This window comes from Lytechinus variegatus, chromosome 17, assembly GCF_018143015.1.
Source record: "Lytechinus variegatus isolate NC3 chromosome 17, Lvar_3.0, whole genome shotgun sequence".
Classification (NCBI taxonomy): Eukaryota; Metazoa; Echinodermata; class Echinoidea; order Temnopleuroida; family Toxopneustidae; genus Lytechinus; species Lytechinus variegatus.
Window position 1 is genome coordinate 21,457,138 of NC_054756.1, and position 14,849 is coordinate 21,471,986.

General features: G+C 37.6%; 1 protein-coding gene across 3 annotated transcripts in view; it reads right to left on the reverse strand.

Moving 5' to 3' along the window:
- Positions 1–571: 571 nt before the first annotated feature.
- Positions 572–14,849, reverse strand: part of LOC121430686 (RB1-inducible coiled-coil protein 1-like) — a 41,209-nt gene continuing 26,931 nt past the window's right edge. For all 3 annotated transcript variants that reach the window (XM_041628032.1, XM_041628031.1, XM_041628030.1), the window contains exons 13-20: positions 11,978–14,078; positions 11,385–11,565; positions 10,435–10,636; positions 9,441–9,534; positions 7,099–7,154; positions 3,533–3,682; positions 2,248–2,299; positions 572–1,188 (exon numbers count right to left, since the gene is read on the reverse strand). In XM_041628032.1, coding sequence (XP_041483966.1) covers positions 1,093–1,188; positions 2,248–2,299; positions 3,533–3,682; positions 7,099–7,154; positions 9,441–9,534; positions 10,435–10,636; positions 11,385–11,565; positions 11,978–14,078 — 2,932 coding nt within the window. In that variant the 3' untranslated portion in view covers positions 572–1,092. The remainder of the gene's footprint in view (positions 1,189–2,247; positions 2,300–3,532; positions 3,683–7,098; positions 7,155–9,440; positions 9,535–10,434; positions 10,637–11,384; positions 11,566–11,977; positions 14,079–14,849) is intronic.

Consider the following 14,849-nt stretch of genomic DNA (forward strand, 5'->3'; position numbering starts at 1 on the left):
ACAAACATTTATTGGAATATAATCTAGATTTTACAACCAAGTTACTTGTGTGAGGTAAAAAGAAACTCAAGCCGGTGTAATAATGCTGCATTAACATAGAGAGCAAGTTTGACTTGTGATACAAAAAGTGATGGGTGAGCAAGCTCCTAATTACTATCATTTATAACAAGCTTTGTAAAATGACCCTTAGGAATGTTTATGCTGATGAAACAGTGTTTATCCCCTCAACTAAGATGCCACCGGATTCTTCAATTCCCAAAGGTCCTTCTTCAACATATACCCTATTCTCACATTGCCCCTCAGACAATCTTTCACTCCATACTATCTTTAAGACCGTACATGTACTATAATTTTCCTTTTCGCACTGGCCAAATTTTTTGCCTAACCCAGCGAAGGAAATATTTGCTTTTCTCACGCTAGATGAATTAAGTCATGAGCGGGCGCATCGAGGTCTAGTAGTTCTGACTCTCACCTTTCAACCAGAGGGTCGTAAGTTCGAATCCTAGCCATGGCGCATTTCCCTTCAGCAAGATATTAATCCACACTGTGCTGCACTCAACCCACGTGAGGTGAATGGGTAACCGTAAGGATTAATTCCTTGAATGCACTGAGCGCTGATGATGGTAGCTCGAGCTAAAGCCGGGGTAATAATAGCAGTTCTTTGTATCCTCAAAGGCAAAAAGCGTTACATAAACCAGCTATTATTAGCAGTAGCTATTAATGAGCTCTTATCTCTGACGATAGTGCTGGCTCAGTTGCCCTGATGGCATACATCAAACACTGTCCTTGCCTTGGCCGGGTTTCTTTTCTCATGATGACTCTTAACCCAAAACTTAATGCCACAACTGCCCGGCTAAATTTGCTTGGCTAACCCTGATATTTTCCAGGACCAAACAATCCCATACTTTAAGTGGGGTAGGCCCACTTTGCATAAAGGTTACAGGAATAGAAAGAGGGCTAAGCTTAACCCTGTACTATATAGGTAGGGCTAACTTGCCAATTGACCCCACCTATATTATGGGGTTAAGGAAAATTTTGCCTGTGAGAGGGTATTAAGATTCTTGGAGTGAATAGACTAACAACGTATATTGATCACTTCCGAGGGACATGCTCCACTTTCGGGTCGTAGCGTATTGCCTTGACGCGGTAGAACTTGGTACCTACTGCAACCTTGAATCTATTCTGGGCCTGGGAAACAAATTAAAAAAAATAATAATGATTACTATTTAGGCAACATATCAACTCGACATCAATAGCTCAAAGCCCTTTTAAAACTGACAATATCGACTCATCCAGAAAGATGATTATTATATTAATATGAACACTCCTCTCCAATGGCGATAACAATTCCTGCCAACTCAGATGAGCAAGCAAACGGTAAAGGATGCAACACAACATCTTCTATTCTACATGACTATAATCATATCCCTATTTTAAAAAAAAGCCCATTTGCGAATTTATAACACAATATAAAGAACAACAACCAAACTTACAGAAGCTCACTTCTAATCCAAGGAACGAAAAAAAAATATATAACTGGCGGAACAGGTAATTTTAATAGGGCATATTTCAAAGTCACATACATATCTTTGAAATATAAATCATGGAAATAATTATTGGACTTTGACAAATGAACACTGATAGGAAAGTGGTTTTATAATTATTTCTCAAAGTGTACATATCAAAAGATTAATACATTCAATGTTGTGTGAATCTAACAGATTTACTTTTATAATTACAATCGTTAACAAGAAGCTTCACTTTGATAAAGGGACTTGTTAAAGAGAAATGCCAGTAGTTGCAGTAAACACTGATTTCATGAGAAAGTCTGTAAAACCAGGCTTAATTGTCAGTACATGTATATCACCAAGGATCTAGATCTGGTACAGTTACATAAACTGAACTTTGTGAAAGCTTGAAATCTATGCTGAAAAATGTTCACACTGAAGATTACCAACACAGATGAGCGCACGTGGGACAGTGTATTATTATTGCCTTGAATGTCGGCCAGACGCTTGACCCGAATCCCGTGCTTATTTGATAATTTCTCAGCAATAACACAATTTCTTCCAGAATCCTTTGGCACATATTTTTATTTATATAAACAGACACTTTGGTAGTAATTTCATTTGATTTTGTACGAACTCATTTTGATATTGTTATTCAAAACTGGCATTTACCTTTACGCTCTAAGGATGAAGGGAATAATAATACATTTAGTAACTAAGAAACATTGCGGATTCTCACCTTCTTAGCTTGGCAGTATTCCTTATCAGTAATACGAGCAATGATCCAACTGCTATATGATAAAAGAATTAGAAAGACAAGGGAGAATGTAAAAGGTCAATACAATATACAGATATTGACTAATGGGGTGTGTAATATAAACATTCTTTGGACCGCCGGATTTGTATTTTCCCGAGGGGTTATATTTTCCCGAAGCGCGCAGCGCTGAGGGAAAATATGATCACAAGGGAAAATATTAATCATTTAGGTGGTCCAAAGAATGTTTTGTTTACACATCCCATCAGTCAATATCTGTTATATTAGATAGCCTCTAATGATGAATATAAAGTTAGGCTTAACGATGCGTGCAGCATGTTTATAATATTCACAGTGATTGATTGAACTGGTATAGATCTAACGTTAGATCTTGATCTAAGTAACGTTAGTCTAACGCAGTGAATGACCCTTTTCTATTCAAATCAACTTTGTTTAGGCCTAGCCCTATAGATCTAAATCGAAGTTCGAGCCCAGACCAGGTCCAGGACCCAATGCAGGCCGATAATGCATGGTAACATCTAATCCACAAGAGGGCGCCATACACGTAGAAAAATATATTCATGGACCGGTTGGTCAATATATTCATCGAAGGTGGACCGGCTGGGAAAATACATTGATATTGATCATATCACGTGACGCGTTATGGACCAATCGCGCTTGGCTATCTGTCTTGGCTATCTAATATTTAAATTTATTGGACATTTGAATGCTTTAATATTCCTGGGGTATACAATGACATTGCCATTTCATGATGAATTACATTTCATAATCATATTTTTATGTTATTTTATAAGTTTCAAATTTCAAAGATTCCATTTACATGTTTTTTTTTACCCCACCCCTTCCCCTACCATACATGGGGAGGGGGGTTCAAGGACAACAAATATAAATGAGAAGGGGAGCATCAATGCTAAATGAAGTCAGAGAGGAAAAAAAATAAAGGAGAGAATAGAAAGAAACATATTTAAAAAAATACACACAGAGATACAGAGGGGTGTAAAGAAAGATAAAGAGATAGAAAAATGAAAATACGGACAGAGAAGAGATATAGAGAAGGAAAATGAGAAAGAAAAAAAGTTAAAAAGACAGACAAGGAGAAAAAGAAAGAGAGTGAGAACAGAGAAAAAAATAAAGACAGAGAAAAGAGAAAAAAGGTGGGGAATCTGCCAGTACTATGAGAAAATGAGGAAATGTTTCTATGTTTTTATAATAAATTACTAAATTGAAATTGAATTGAGTTGAAACTTACAACTTTGCTACAGCTTGTCCCTTTGATCTGAGACCTAGAGCACTCAGTGATTCAGTGTGTAGGAAATACAGGGTTGGTTCTAGACTGTACACCATGAAGTTCTCCTGTCCTTCTTGAAAAAAGATGAACACCAAATCTCCAAGACTGATACTGTCAAGAAGATAAAACCCAAACAATTGTGAAGATCTTTGTTATAAATAATTCGAGGGATGTATTTCTGGGCCCTGTCATAAGGCCACCGCATACCTTACTACTGTTCGTGATCCGACTTCAGAACAAATCGCATTTTGCTCATTTTCTGAAAATGTTTATGGAACATACATTTTATTTGAGGTTAAAATTAATTGAAAGAATACTAATATAATCATTTTGAAAGATTGCAAGCCTTCATTTTGGAGTAAAGGCCAAATCAGTTTCAAATCACAGCCAATACTATGACTGCTATGACATCATTATGACTAGATATTAAATTCACTTTTATTCTAAGAAGGATGATAGCATAATCACAGATTTGAAAATAGGTATTCGTACGATGATTTAGAACATTACACAGTCTAAATATTAGCATAAAATTCTATTACATTTTATTCTAAAATTGGGTTGCAGGCCAATCGTAAGGTGTGCGGTCGCTTTACAAAGACTTATGATTGATCAAATCAATTGTAACTCTATTCAAAATCCATCACTGTCTTAATTTTTTTCTTCAGAAAATTTGAACAATGTACGTTGTGAACAAAGAGAAGCACGCATGATTGTCAAGTAAATGATGAATTTATGAATATACATCTTATCTAGAGAATAAGATGAATAAACATGCATTTACATGTCGACGTTGCTGGCTTTCCATAGTTGTGGTTGATTGGATCAATCACAACTCTTTGTAAGATGGGGCCCAGGGCCCTGTTGTACAAAGAGTTATAATTGTCCGATCAATCGCAACTCTGGACGGCCAGCAACGTCAACATCTATTATGCATGTTTGTTAAAAATCTTTCCTAGCTGTGATGTATATTCATGCATTCATTGTTTTCTTGAAAATTCACTGCGTTTCTCTTTGCATAAAAAGAACATTGTGCAATTTTTCGTAGAAAAAATTATGACACTGATGGATTTCCATAGAGTTACGATTGATCGAATCAATCGTAACTCTTTGTACAACAGGGCCCAGGTCACATTCTCTCAGCCTTGGTCTAGGCCCATTGGTCGATTCACATGTACAAAGTCTACGGGAAATTTTCCTCCATCAGTCTCGAGACTTACCAGCCTTATCTACGCCCCAGTCCATTAATGGCTATACATACAACTCAAACAATCTCACATTCATATGATGCCATGTAAACTATTTTGTTACCTGTTGTGTTTAATATATCCCAGTTAGGAAGTATTGGAGTGGATGATAAAAGTAATAATATAGATAATTTTAATTAATATCTTCTGCTGCACTGATGGTTTCTGCCAGATCAGGAACTGAAAGAGCCTCTGCCACTATATTTGAATCATGTCTTACTGTAAACGCTGTTATTTTCGCGCCTCGCGGCTTCAAAACATATTCGCGGGTTTTTAAATTCGCGCTGCACACTCCACTATCACAAAGTCACTTCCTTCTTGCCCATCTGTGAATGGTTTTAATCAAAATTTCAGCAACGAAATTTCATTTTCTGATCATGACTCTAGCTCTAGGGCGGCATAATTCAGCATTGTTTTGATCTAATCATGAGCTTTTGTGACATTTAGTGCAACTTTGCTTTGTGGGGCGGACATTGGGGAAGGCAAAACAAAGGCGCTGCGCTGCTGCTGGCCTGGTTTGGACGGCCGAGCACCGGGGGGATTACAGCTGTTCAAAGTGCATGGGATCAATCAACAAACATGGCGATCAACTCAACGTCTTCTCAAAAACTAAACAGATCTAAAACTCACCAATCAAACAGGGAAAGCAATTTATATTTCAACAAAAATCATAATTCAAATACTGATCTGCGACTGTCAAAAAATGATCGCAGTGCTTTGGAACAAATTCTCGTGATGCACATGAAATTGGGGCTCAAGCTTGCTTGCGTGAATGCCGCCCTCTTTAGATCAAATTATGCAATCTCTTTGCCAAAACGATACATGCAATTGAACCGCGGTTCAAAACTTGCATTAAAATAGATGCTCATAAATTTGCGTGTCTTTAAATTCGCGTTCGCCGATCTTGCCGCGAAATAGGCAAAAATTTCCACTTTTACAGTATACCAAGGGTAGAGTAGGAGTAATTTGCGTTCTGTATCAAGATTTAGAGTTACAAACTGGACTAGAACTATGATTGTATGCATGTAATTGAGTTTTTACAGACAAGTATCAATCGGATGTATGAACATTCTTACACCTCAGTTGATCTCAAATTTATGAGTGTGCCTTAGGCCCATGTTACAAAGAGTTGCGACTGATCTGATCAACATAACCTATATGGAAGTCCATCAATGTAATAATTGTAATAATTTTTCATACAGGAAATTTGAACAATGTCCTTTGTAAACAAAGAGTAGCACATCGAATTGTCAAGACAATGACTGAACGAGTTTACATCATATCTAGAAAACATTTAAAAAAAAAAAAACATTTCATATGTTGACCTTTTTGGCTCTCTATATTTGAGGTTGATTTGATCAATCATTACTCTTTGCAAGACAGGGTCCTGAAATCCAGTTTAACCCTAAAAAGACTGGGGGGGGGGGATTCAGACCCCCCTCAACATTTTTCGCGATAAATCCGCCGCTTGAAATTTTTTTACCGCGTAGTTCGCTGACTTTTTACTTTCAAGTCTCGGGCAACTTTTGAGACCAAAATCGTGACCCCCGGGTACGCCGTTCTGAAATTATGCAACATTTCGTGAGTGCATGCTGACCCAAAAATACTCAAAAACGTGAAGTTGTGTACAAATCCAATGCAAATAGTGTTTTTAGCCAAAATTCATAAATGTATCATTATTTTTCCTTTTACTGCTTAAAATCCAATAATTTTATCTTTTTTATGGTCAAATTAAAGTCCCCAACAATTTCCATTGAAAAAAAATAAAAAACAAAAAGTCGAAAAACAAAGAAATACATAACAAATTTAGAAAACAATAGAATACATAAGAAAATAAATGTGATGTTGAAATCTTTTTAAAATAAATTTGATCAGATATCTATCTAGAGTATTTGAAACAAAAATTAGCATTTTACGGGCATTATTTTATTAATAAGAGAAAATTTATGATTTTACGCATAAATTAGCTTAATGAGCAATGAGATTTTTCGCAGAATTTGATATTATAATTTTGTAGATAATGCCATGGGTAACGCGCGTGCCAATTTTCGTAGCGATCGACAACCGAGACCATGGGGGGGGGGGGGGCTGAGTCAGCCCCCTCCCCCCGTCTTCTTAGGTGTCGAAATAGCCCAGTCTATGTAGGGTTAAAGGGAGATTCTGTTTTACTTGTGATAACTAATCTGCCTTAACGATCCAGACCTGTCAAGATAGATGGTCTACACTAGCAATAAGAATGGCAGAGAGAAGTTTTTCTAAAACAAATGTTAAGAAACTTACTCTGAGATAGCAACTTTCTCCATCCTACCACCCGGTGATGATGTTCTCATGTGGATCTGGAAAAAAAAATAAAACAAAGCGTTCATACAGCACTTTTTCATTGAACATGCTTAGGCCTACATGCTCAAAGCACTTTACAATAAAACATAAAACTTAACAGTAAATTCGACTTTCCAAGTACTTACAATTGTATGAAGGGAATATTACTGAGAAAACTAATAGGTTTTTAGCTTGATTTTTAAATACTCATACTAAATATGAACGGACATTGATAGGGAGATTATTTCAGTTATTAGGACCAGTGAATGCAGTGATACATTGATGTTTCTTGGAATTCATTTTAGGAATATGAAAATAAAGGGCATTTCCTTCAAATAATCAACTTTTTTGTCTATCTGGACCTCAATGTACTTCACACACTGCTCAACCAATTAGCATTTAAGACTAGTATAACTATGAATTAAAAAACAGACCTATCTCTTCAGGAAGGTCAGTTATAAGGGAATGGCCTCGAGAGAAAAATCAGAATAAAATATTCTCAGACGATGTCACAGTGGAGGGCAAAACTAACGGAAACCTCTGCTTTACACCATACAAGCGGAGCGCCTCTGGCAGTCTTGCCTGCATTACGCGATTCAATACAGCAGTGCTGACTTTGAAAACAACTATAAAAAAATAAGACATCATTCTACTTTTTAACCCTAGATGACATTCTACCTTGATTATGTGACTTAGGAGTTGTGCAAGTATTTGTGATACTTGATTACGCCTATATCTACATTTAATGAACTATATCCATAAACTTTCAGAGTTATGTTGGCAAAAACAATTACCCTCAATATAGCCAAAGTTCAATGACCTTGAATGATCTTTGACCATGGATATATGACCAGAAACTCGCACGGAAGGTTCAGTGATACTTGATTAGCCTTATATTAATATTTTAGGAACTAGATCCATAAACTTTCAAAGTTACGATGGTAATTCAACACATACCCCCAACATGGTCAAAGTTCATTGACCCTAAATGACCTTTGACCTTGGTCATGTGACCTGAAACTTAATAATTCATTACCCTTATGTCCAAGTTTCACCAACTAGGTCCATATAATTTTTAAGTTATGATGTCATTTCAAAAACTAATCCTTAGGTTAAGATTTTGATGTTGATTCCCCCAACATGGTCTCAGTTCATTGACCCTAAATGACCTTTAAACTTGGTCATGTGACCTGAAGCCCAGGCAAGATGTTCAGAAATACTTTATTAACCTTACGTCCAAGTTTCATGAACTAGGTCCATATACTTTCTAATTTATAATGTCATTTCAAAAACTTAACCTCTGGTTAAGATTTGATGTTAACGCCGCCGCCGCCGTCAGAAAAGCAGCGCCTACATTTATGATTAAAAAATTGAATGAAATATTACATCAAATCATAGTATGATACACAGCACACTATAACAGTCCTTCACGTTTATAATTTCGTGGAGCTCAATAAATCGCTCTCCTTATTTTTTTCGAGGAGCTCAATTGAGCTTCTCAGAATCGCTCTCCGTGAGGAGCTCAAATCAATTCATTAATACATGTGTGATGAATTGTTGATTTTTCTTAACATTGTATATATGCAATAGCTGTGTTAACTATTAATTAATCTGTGGTGAAACTAGGCCTGGGTCACGTCAATACGTTTACAAGATGTCGTACACGCTCCTGCTAAAAAAAAAAAAAAAAAAAAATGAAAAAAAAATTGCTAAAATTTCAAATTTCACATCTTCAAATCCATGAAATAGCCTTCTTTTTTCCATAATTCCTTGACATTACTTTGATTTAGTTGAAATCTATCAGAAAAATGAAGAATATTCATCTCTTTCCCGACCCTGATTTTAATTTAATCTCGGTAAATATTACAGTCCCATGTAGTCCCATATGTAGATTTTCATGGCAACACCATGGAAGTCTACATGTGGGACTACAATATTTACCGAGGTGAGTTCAAATCAGAGTCGGGAAAGTGATGAATATTCTTCATTTTTCTGATAGTTTTCAACTAAATCAAAGTAATTTCAAGGAATTATGGAAAAAAGAAGGCTATTTCATGGATTTGAAGATGTGAAATTTGAAATTTTTTAAATTTTTAAAAAAATTTAAATCAAAAAAAAAATTTATTTATTCATTTTTTTGAGGAGCGCGATTTTTTGCTCTCTTTATTTTTTTTAAGTAGCGCGGTAGGAGCGCCGGCGCGATCGCGCACCTAAAAAATGAAGGTCTGCTATAAGTGTAATACATTCACAATCATGTTAACATAACAAACATAATTCAAAGAGAAAATAAGAATCTTCCCTACCAGTTGTCTTTTGAGGGTGCTGCATTCTTGTTCCTTGGTATGAAGTAAAGCTTTGAGTTGGTCTCTGGTTTCAGTAACCTCCATCAGACCATCACTGCAAGAAACAAAATAATCAATATCATGACTGTTTATATGGAACTTCTTTGCAGTACATGTACTTCTATTATTAATTGAAAACTACATCCCTCAAGATCCTTACATTCCTCCCCTTCAAATTCTTCCATTACACCCAAACTTTCAAAAACTTGGAGGGGGGGGGTAGATCATTTGTCCACTCATCCTCTTAGAAATGGAACATCCTTCCTGAATACATTAATGTTGACTTATAAAACTTAGAATAAAAACACCTGAAAAACATTTACGTTCAGTTCTCCTTAATTTCCTTTCATTTTTTTTTAATCGCCATGAGCAATATACAGAGTGGATTTGAAATGATTTATTATCATTAAGGAAGCAGTGGGTAAAACTAATGTCTCCCCCTTAGCTTAGTCATTGATAAATGACTTACGTGATTCCCACTTTAAATTAGGAATCAGCAAGGTCCCATAGGTTGAGAAGGTCCATCTATCTCCCATTAATCAAGCCTGATTTCCAACATCATAACTACATGTCAGCCTTTCCCTGAAACAACTGAATATGTGTAACTCAAAGGTTGACAACCAATTACTGAATGTCAATGGCCAATAAAGATCACTGTTGCACATTTCATTACAAAGCAATGACCAGAAACTAACCAGAATTGTTTTCATTATTTCTTAAAACCAAATCCCGCAAGTTGAAGCCTGCGAAGATCCACTCACAACCATTCATACATGAATTTTCGCTGAAAAAACAATTTGTATTGACTTTGAACATAAAAACACGTTTTTGAGCAAGTTTTGGTCTGACGAGCTTACAACTTTGTGAGCAACAATCATTTAAGCTGGGCTACAGAAAACTCCAACAGTATCTTAAGCCACCCAAACACTCAAGAACACCATCTCTAAGCTTGTACCTTTGTGTAGAAACTACCATCTCAGCTGGACTACCCCTGTCATCTTCGTTCCCTGCAGCAAGATCCCCGCTCTTCCTCATCCTTTCTTCAAGTCTCTCTTTCTCCCTGATGGCCTGCCATTCCCTTTCTTGAGCCTTGAGTACGGCAGCTCTTAGTTCCGTATCAAGGTCAGTCTTGTCCATCAATAGCTTCTCAATAGTGTCTGTAGGCCATTTCAAAGAGAAAGAATAATTTGGTGGAAAACAATACAGTGCGCCCCCTATTGGTTGCAGCGGACAGGCCAAAATTTGCAATGCCCCATGGGAAAAAGCCAATATCGAAAATTAATCTTTGTGCCGCACGCTGCATGCATGCAATTATACTGCACCCCCTTGTTGTAAAAAATCATGTAGTCCCTTATATTTAATGCAGATATGTTCTCGATTATCATTTTCCACTCTTTAATCTCTACTTCTGCAAAATGATAAATCCTTTAATGCACACACATGTGTAGTCGCCTTATTTAAAGTTGGATGCTGCTTGCATATGCAATTCATGAATCCCCCCCCCTCAATTTTATCAATATGTAGTCCAATAGCTTTAGATCTGTGCTGCTCTTCAATCAAATTCCCTCTTTCTAGCCTCTAGCCATGCAATATGTTTATCCTTTGTGGCAGAGACCTTTGCAATCGCCATCTTGAATAATATTTGTTGTTTACATTTAAAGGACATGAACCAGGTACCGGTAGGAAATAACCGTCATTGTGGTTGGTTTAGGAAGAGTGCGCCTAACAGGCTGCTTGAAATGCTATGAATCCAGTGACCGGGTAATAATAATTGTGAAGCGCTTTGAACAGTCGTAGATTGATAAAGCTTTATATAGATGCCAATTATTATTATTATTATTATTAACCCAATCAACCCCCCTTCCCATTTCCCAAAATGCAGTTTATCAATATGTAGTCCCATACCTTTAGATCTGTGCTGCTCCTCCACCAATTCCCTCTCTCTAGCCTCTAGTTCTGCAATACGTTTATCCTTTGTGGCAGCCACCTTTGCAATAGCCTTGTTGAAAGACACCTGTTGTTGGCTAGCCGATAGACTGGTGGAAGCCATGGAAGATGTGCTCTCGGTAGAAGAACTGGATGCAGTCTGTAGAAGTTGAAAACGTGGTATATATAAAAAAAAGTCAGAGAATGAAACTCGTATTAATTCGTGAACTGTTTTCAATGATTTACAAAATAATACATATTTTTTAAGACCTGAATTATGTTTGACATATTGAAAAGCCATCGCCTTTGAATTTCTCTTTTTTACAGATAGATGGCGTGATGTAAACGCTGTTGATCATCATCATTATTCATATCCAATTTATGTCATGACAATATAGGCTTGCTCATAGCTAACATGCCAAATGTTAATCTCTTAGACCTTCAGAAATCTACTTGACTTGTAAGACATTCTACTTAAAGCAAGAAAAAGAAACATTTTGCACAATCTGTTCTAATAATTGCAATGGCTTTGGCATTAATCAACTTTTTAAAATTTTGATTATTTTCTATACCTGTTCTGCATCATTCTGGCTTTGTTCAAACTTGGCCATCTCTACTGCAATCCTGATACCTTCTTGTTTCTCCTCCTCCAGTCTCTCCCTCAAAGCTCTTAACCGTTTCTCTCCCTCTTTCCTCTCCTCTTCCACAGCAGCCTCCACACAACTGCTTTTCTCCACGGCGATAGACTCCGCCCACTTAGCATTAAGCTCCTCCTCCTTCTGACAAGTTTCCGCCTTGAGTCGTGATAGAACTTCTTGAAGGTTCTGCACTTGAGCTTCATGTTTGTCCCTTGAGGATGTCACCTCAGCAAGTCTTGTCTCAAATTGGCTCTGCATCTCCTTTTTTATCCTCTCAATACCTTCTGTTTCTTCCGTCCGTCTTCTTTCCATCTCCACTTCATGTTGCCTTCTTGCTTCTTCCATCCTCCTCTCATTCAATTCCTCTAACTCACGGAACTCCTTCAGGAACTTTTCCTTCCATTCGTCTTCTATTTTCCTCATCTCTTCCTCATGCTTCTTCTTTTGATCATTAATTTCTTTGGTTCTCTCCTCCATCTCTTTCTTCTGCTTTTCCATTGCATCTAGACCTTGCTTCTGTTCTTCTTCCAGTGTCTTCTGACAAGATGCCTGCATCTCTTCCCTAGCTGTCCTCAATCTCTCCTCGGCTTCTTTCTCCATCGTTTTAATGACTTCACTGCGCTCCTCCATCAAATGCTTCCTCTGTTTTTCTAACTCACTCTCCGTCTGCAATGTACTGGATCTCTTAAAGTCAGCAAACTCGTCAACATGTCTGCTGTGCAATGCCATTTCAAGTTTATTCAACTCACTCTTGTGCAATGCCCCCATCTCCTTCCTCAGGTTATCAAGTTCCTGCAGCTTCTCTTCTTGGAGCTTTGCAGTCGTTTCCTGCTGCCTCTGAACAGATTCTATTTGGAGCTGCCTTATTTCTTTCTCTTTCTCCTCTATGTTTGCTTCCAAGTCTGTGATCTCCATCTCTAATTCCATCTTCATGGATGCAATCATCTGCTTCTCATCCTCTTCCATCTTTGTCTTTACCTCCTCAAGGTCTTGTTGGTATTTAGACTTGAGCATCTCAGAACTGCTCTCCTTCTCCCTGACTTTGCATTCAAGGTCCATCAATTTTTGATTAGCCACCTCTAACTGTCCATTAAGATCAGAGATCTGTTTGCTGAGCACCTCCTTCTCTTTTTCAAGTCCTGCTTGCGTTTGATCAACGGCTTTTTGAATGACGATTACATGTCTTCTCTCAGAATCTTTGCTGACCTGGTGTGAATATTCTGTGATTTTAGCCACTGCTTCTAGAACCTCTTTTTTCATCTGTTGCCTGGTGTCTACAACAGACTTCTTGATACTCTCACACTTTGTTCTAAGCTCTGTAACATGTGCTTGAACAACCTCATTCAGGCAGTCAACGGTGTTCTGAGATTCCTCAAGACGTTGCGACCGAGTGCTTACGCTTTCCTGCAGGTCACCAATCATGGATTCTGAATCGCTGAGCTTTTTCTCAAGGACCATCTTCCTCTCTTCAAGCTCTTCAAGTATCTTTTCTCTCTCTTGGAGCTGTTGTTTCAGGGTCTGATTCTCCTCCATGGGTCTAAGAACCGGCAGGATCTGATCCATCTTGGCCTTCTTCACCAAACCTTCATCCATGGGGCTACCGATCGCCGAATGAAACTCACTGTCGACTTCAGGAAGCAGAGACGAGAAGGGAGCATCCCTGTAAACGGACTCAAACTTTGCGTCAAGCTCTGGCGTGTCTGGAGACAGAATAATATCATTCGTCTGAGGCATGTCAAGAGATAACAGTCTTGGCTGGCTGAGTTGACTTTCTAAACCCGGTCTATCCCTTGGATCCTTGCCATCCTCGAGTGTAATTGCACCATCAGAGTCATCATCTTTTGATGTTTGATCAGAGATCGCTTCAGCATTGTTTTCAGTAAGAGGCTGTGGAGGCGGTGAGGGCGGAGGATGGCATGAAAGTTCCTCCGAAAGGAGTTCGGTCTGAGTTTCAATCTCTATCGAGAGTGGACGAGATGGCAGCTGCTTAGTATGTAGTGAGGTAACACATGAGAAGTGTTGATTGGATGGAAGCCTGGGAGAAAATAGAAATACAAATAGCACAAATAAGGGAGAATAAGAGAGAGGGTGATCGTTTTTATTTCACAAAGCAAAAAGGGAATTTTACTGCATCTTAAAGAGAAATTCCAGTAGTTGCAGTAAACACTGATTTCATGAGAAAGTCTGTAAAACAAGGCTTAATTGTCAGTATATCATCGAGGATCTAGATCTGGTACTGTTACATTAACTGAACTTTGTGAAATCTTGAAATCTACGCTGAAAAATGTTCACGCCGAAGATCCCCAACACAGATAAGCGCACGTGGGACAATGTATAATTATTGCTTAGGGCGTCGGGCCCGACGCCCTACCCGATTCCTGTGCTTATTTGCTGATTTCTCAGCAATTACACAATTTCTTCCAGAATTCTTTGGCACATGCGTTTTATTTATACAAACAGACACTTTGGTGGTCATTTCATTGGATTCTGTACGAACTCATTTTGATATCTTTACCAAAACTAGCATTTACCTTTAATCTAAAACATTCAAAATTTAGTAAATCTATGGGTATGTTAATTTGTGAGACCTTGCACTTGTACCTTTTATTGGCAAGAATTTCATACCATTTTCAATAACAAAAAATAATCAAGTCTTTATAAAGCAATTGAATTATTTTCCCAAAATGTTTACATCACTCTATAAAGCATACATGCACTTGATCTCAATATCCCACCAATTTAAGTTTCTCTAATGGTGGAACAAAATATTTTATTTAATATGATTGGAAAATATGTACACAAAACT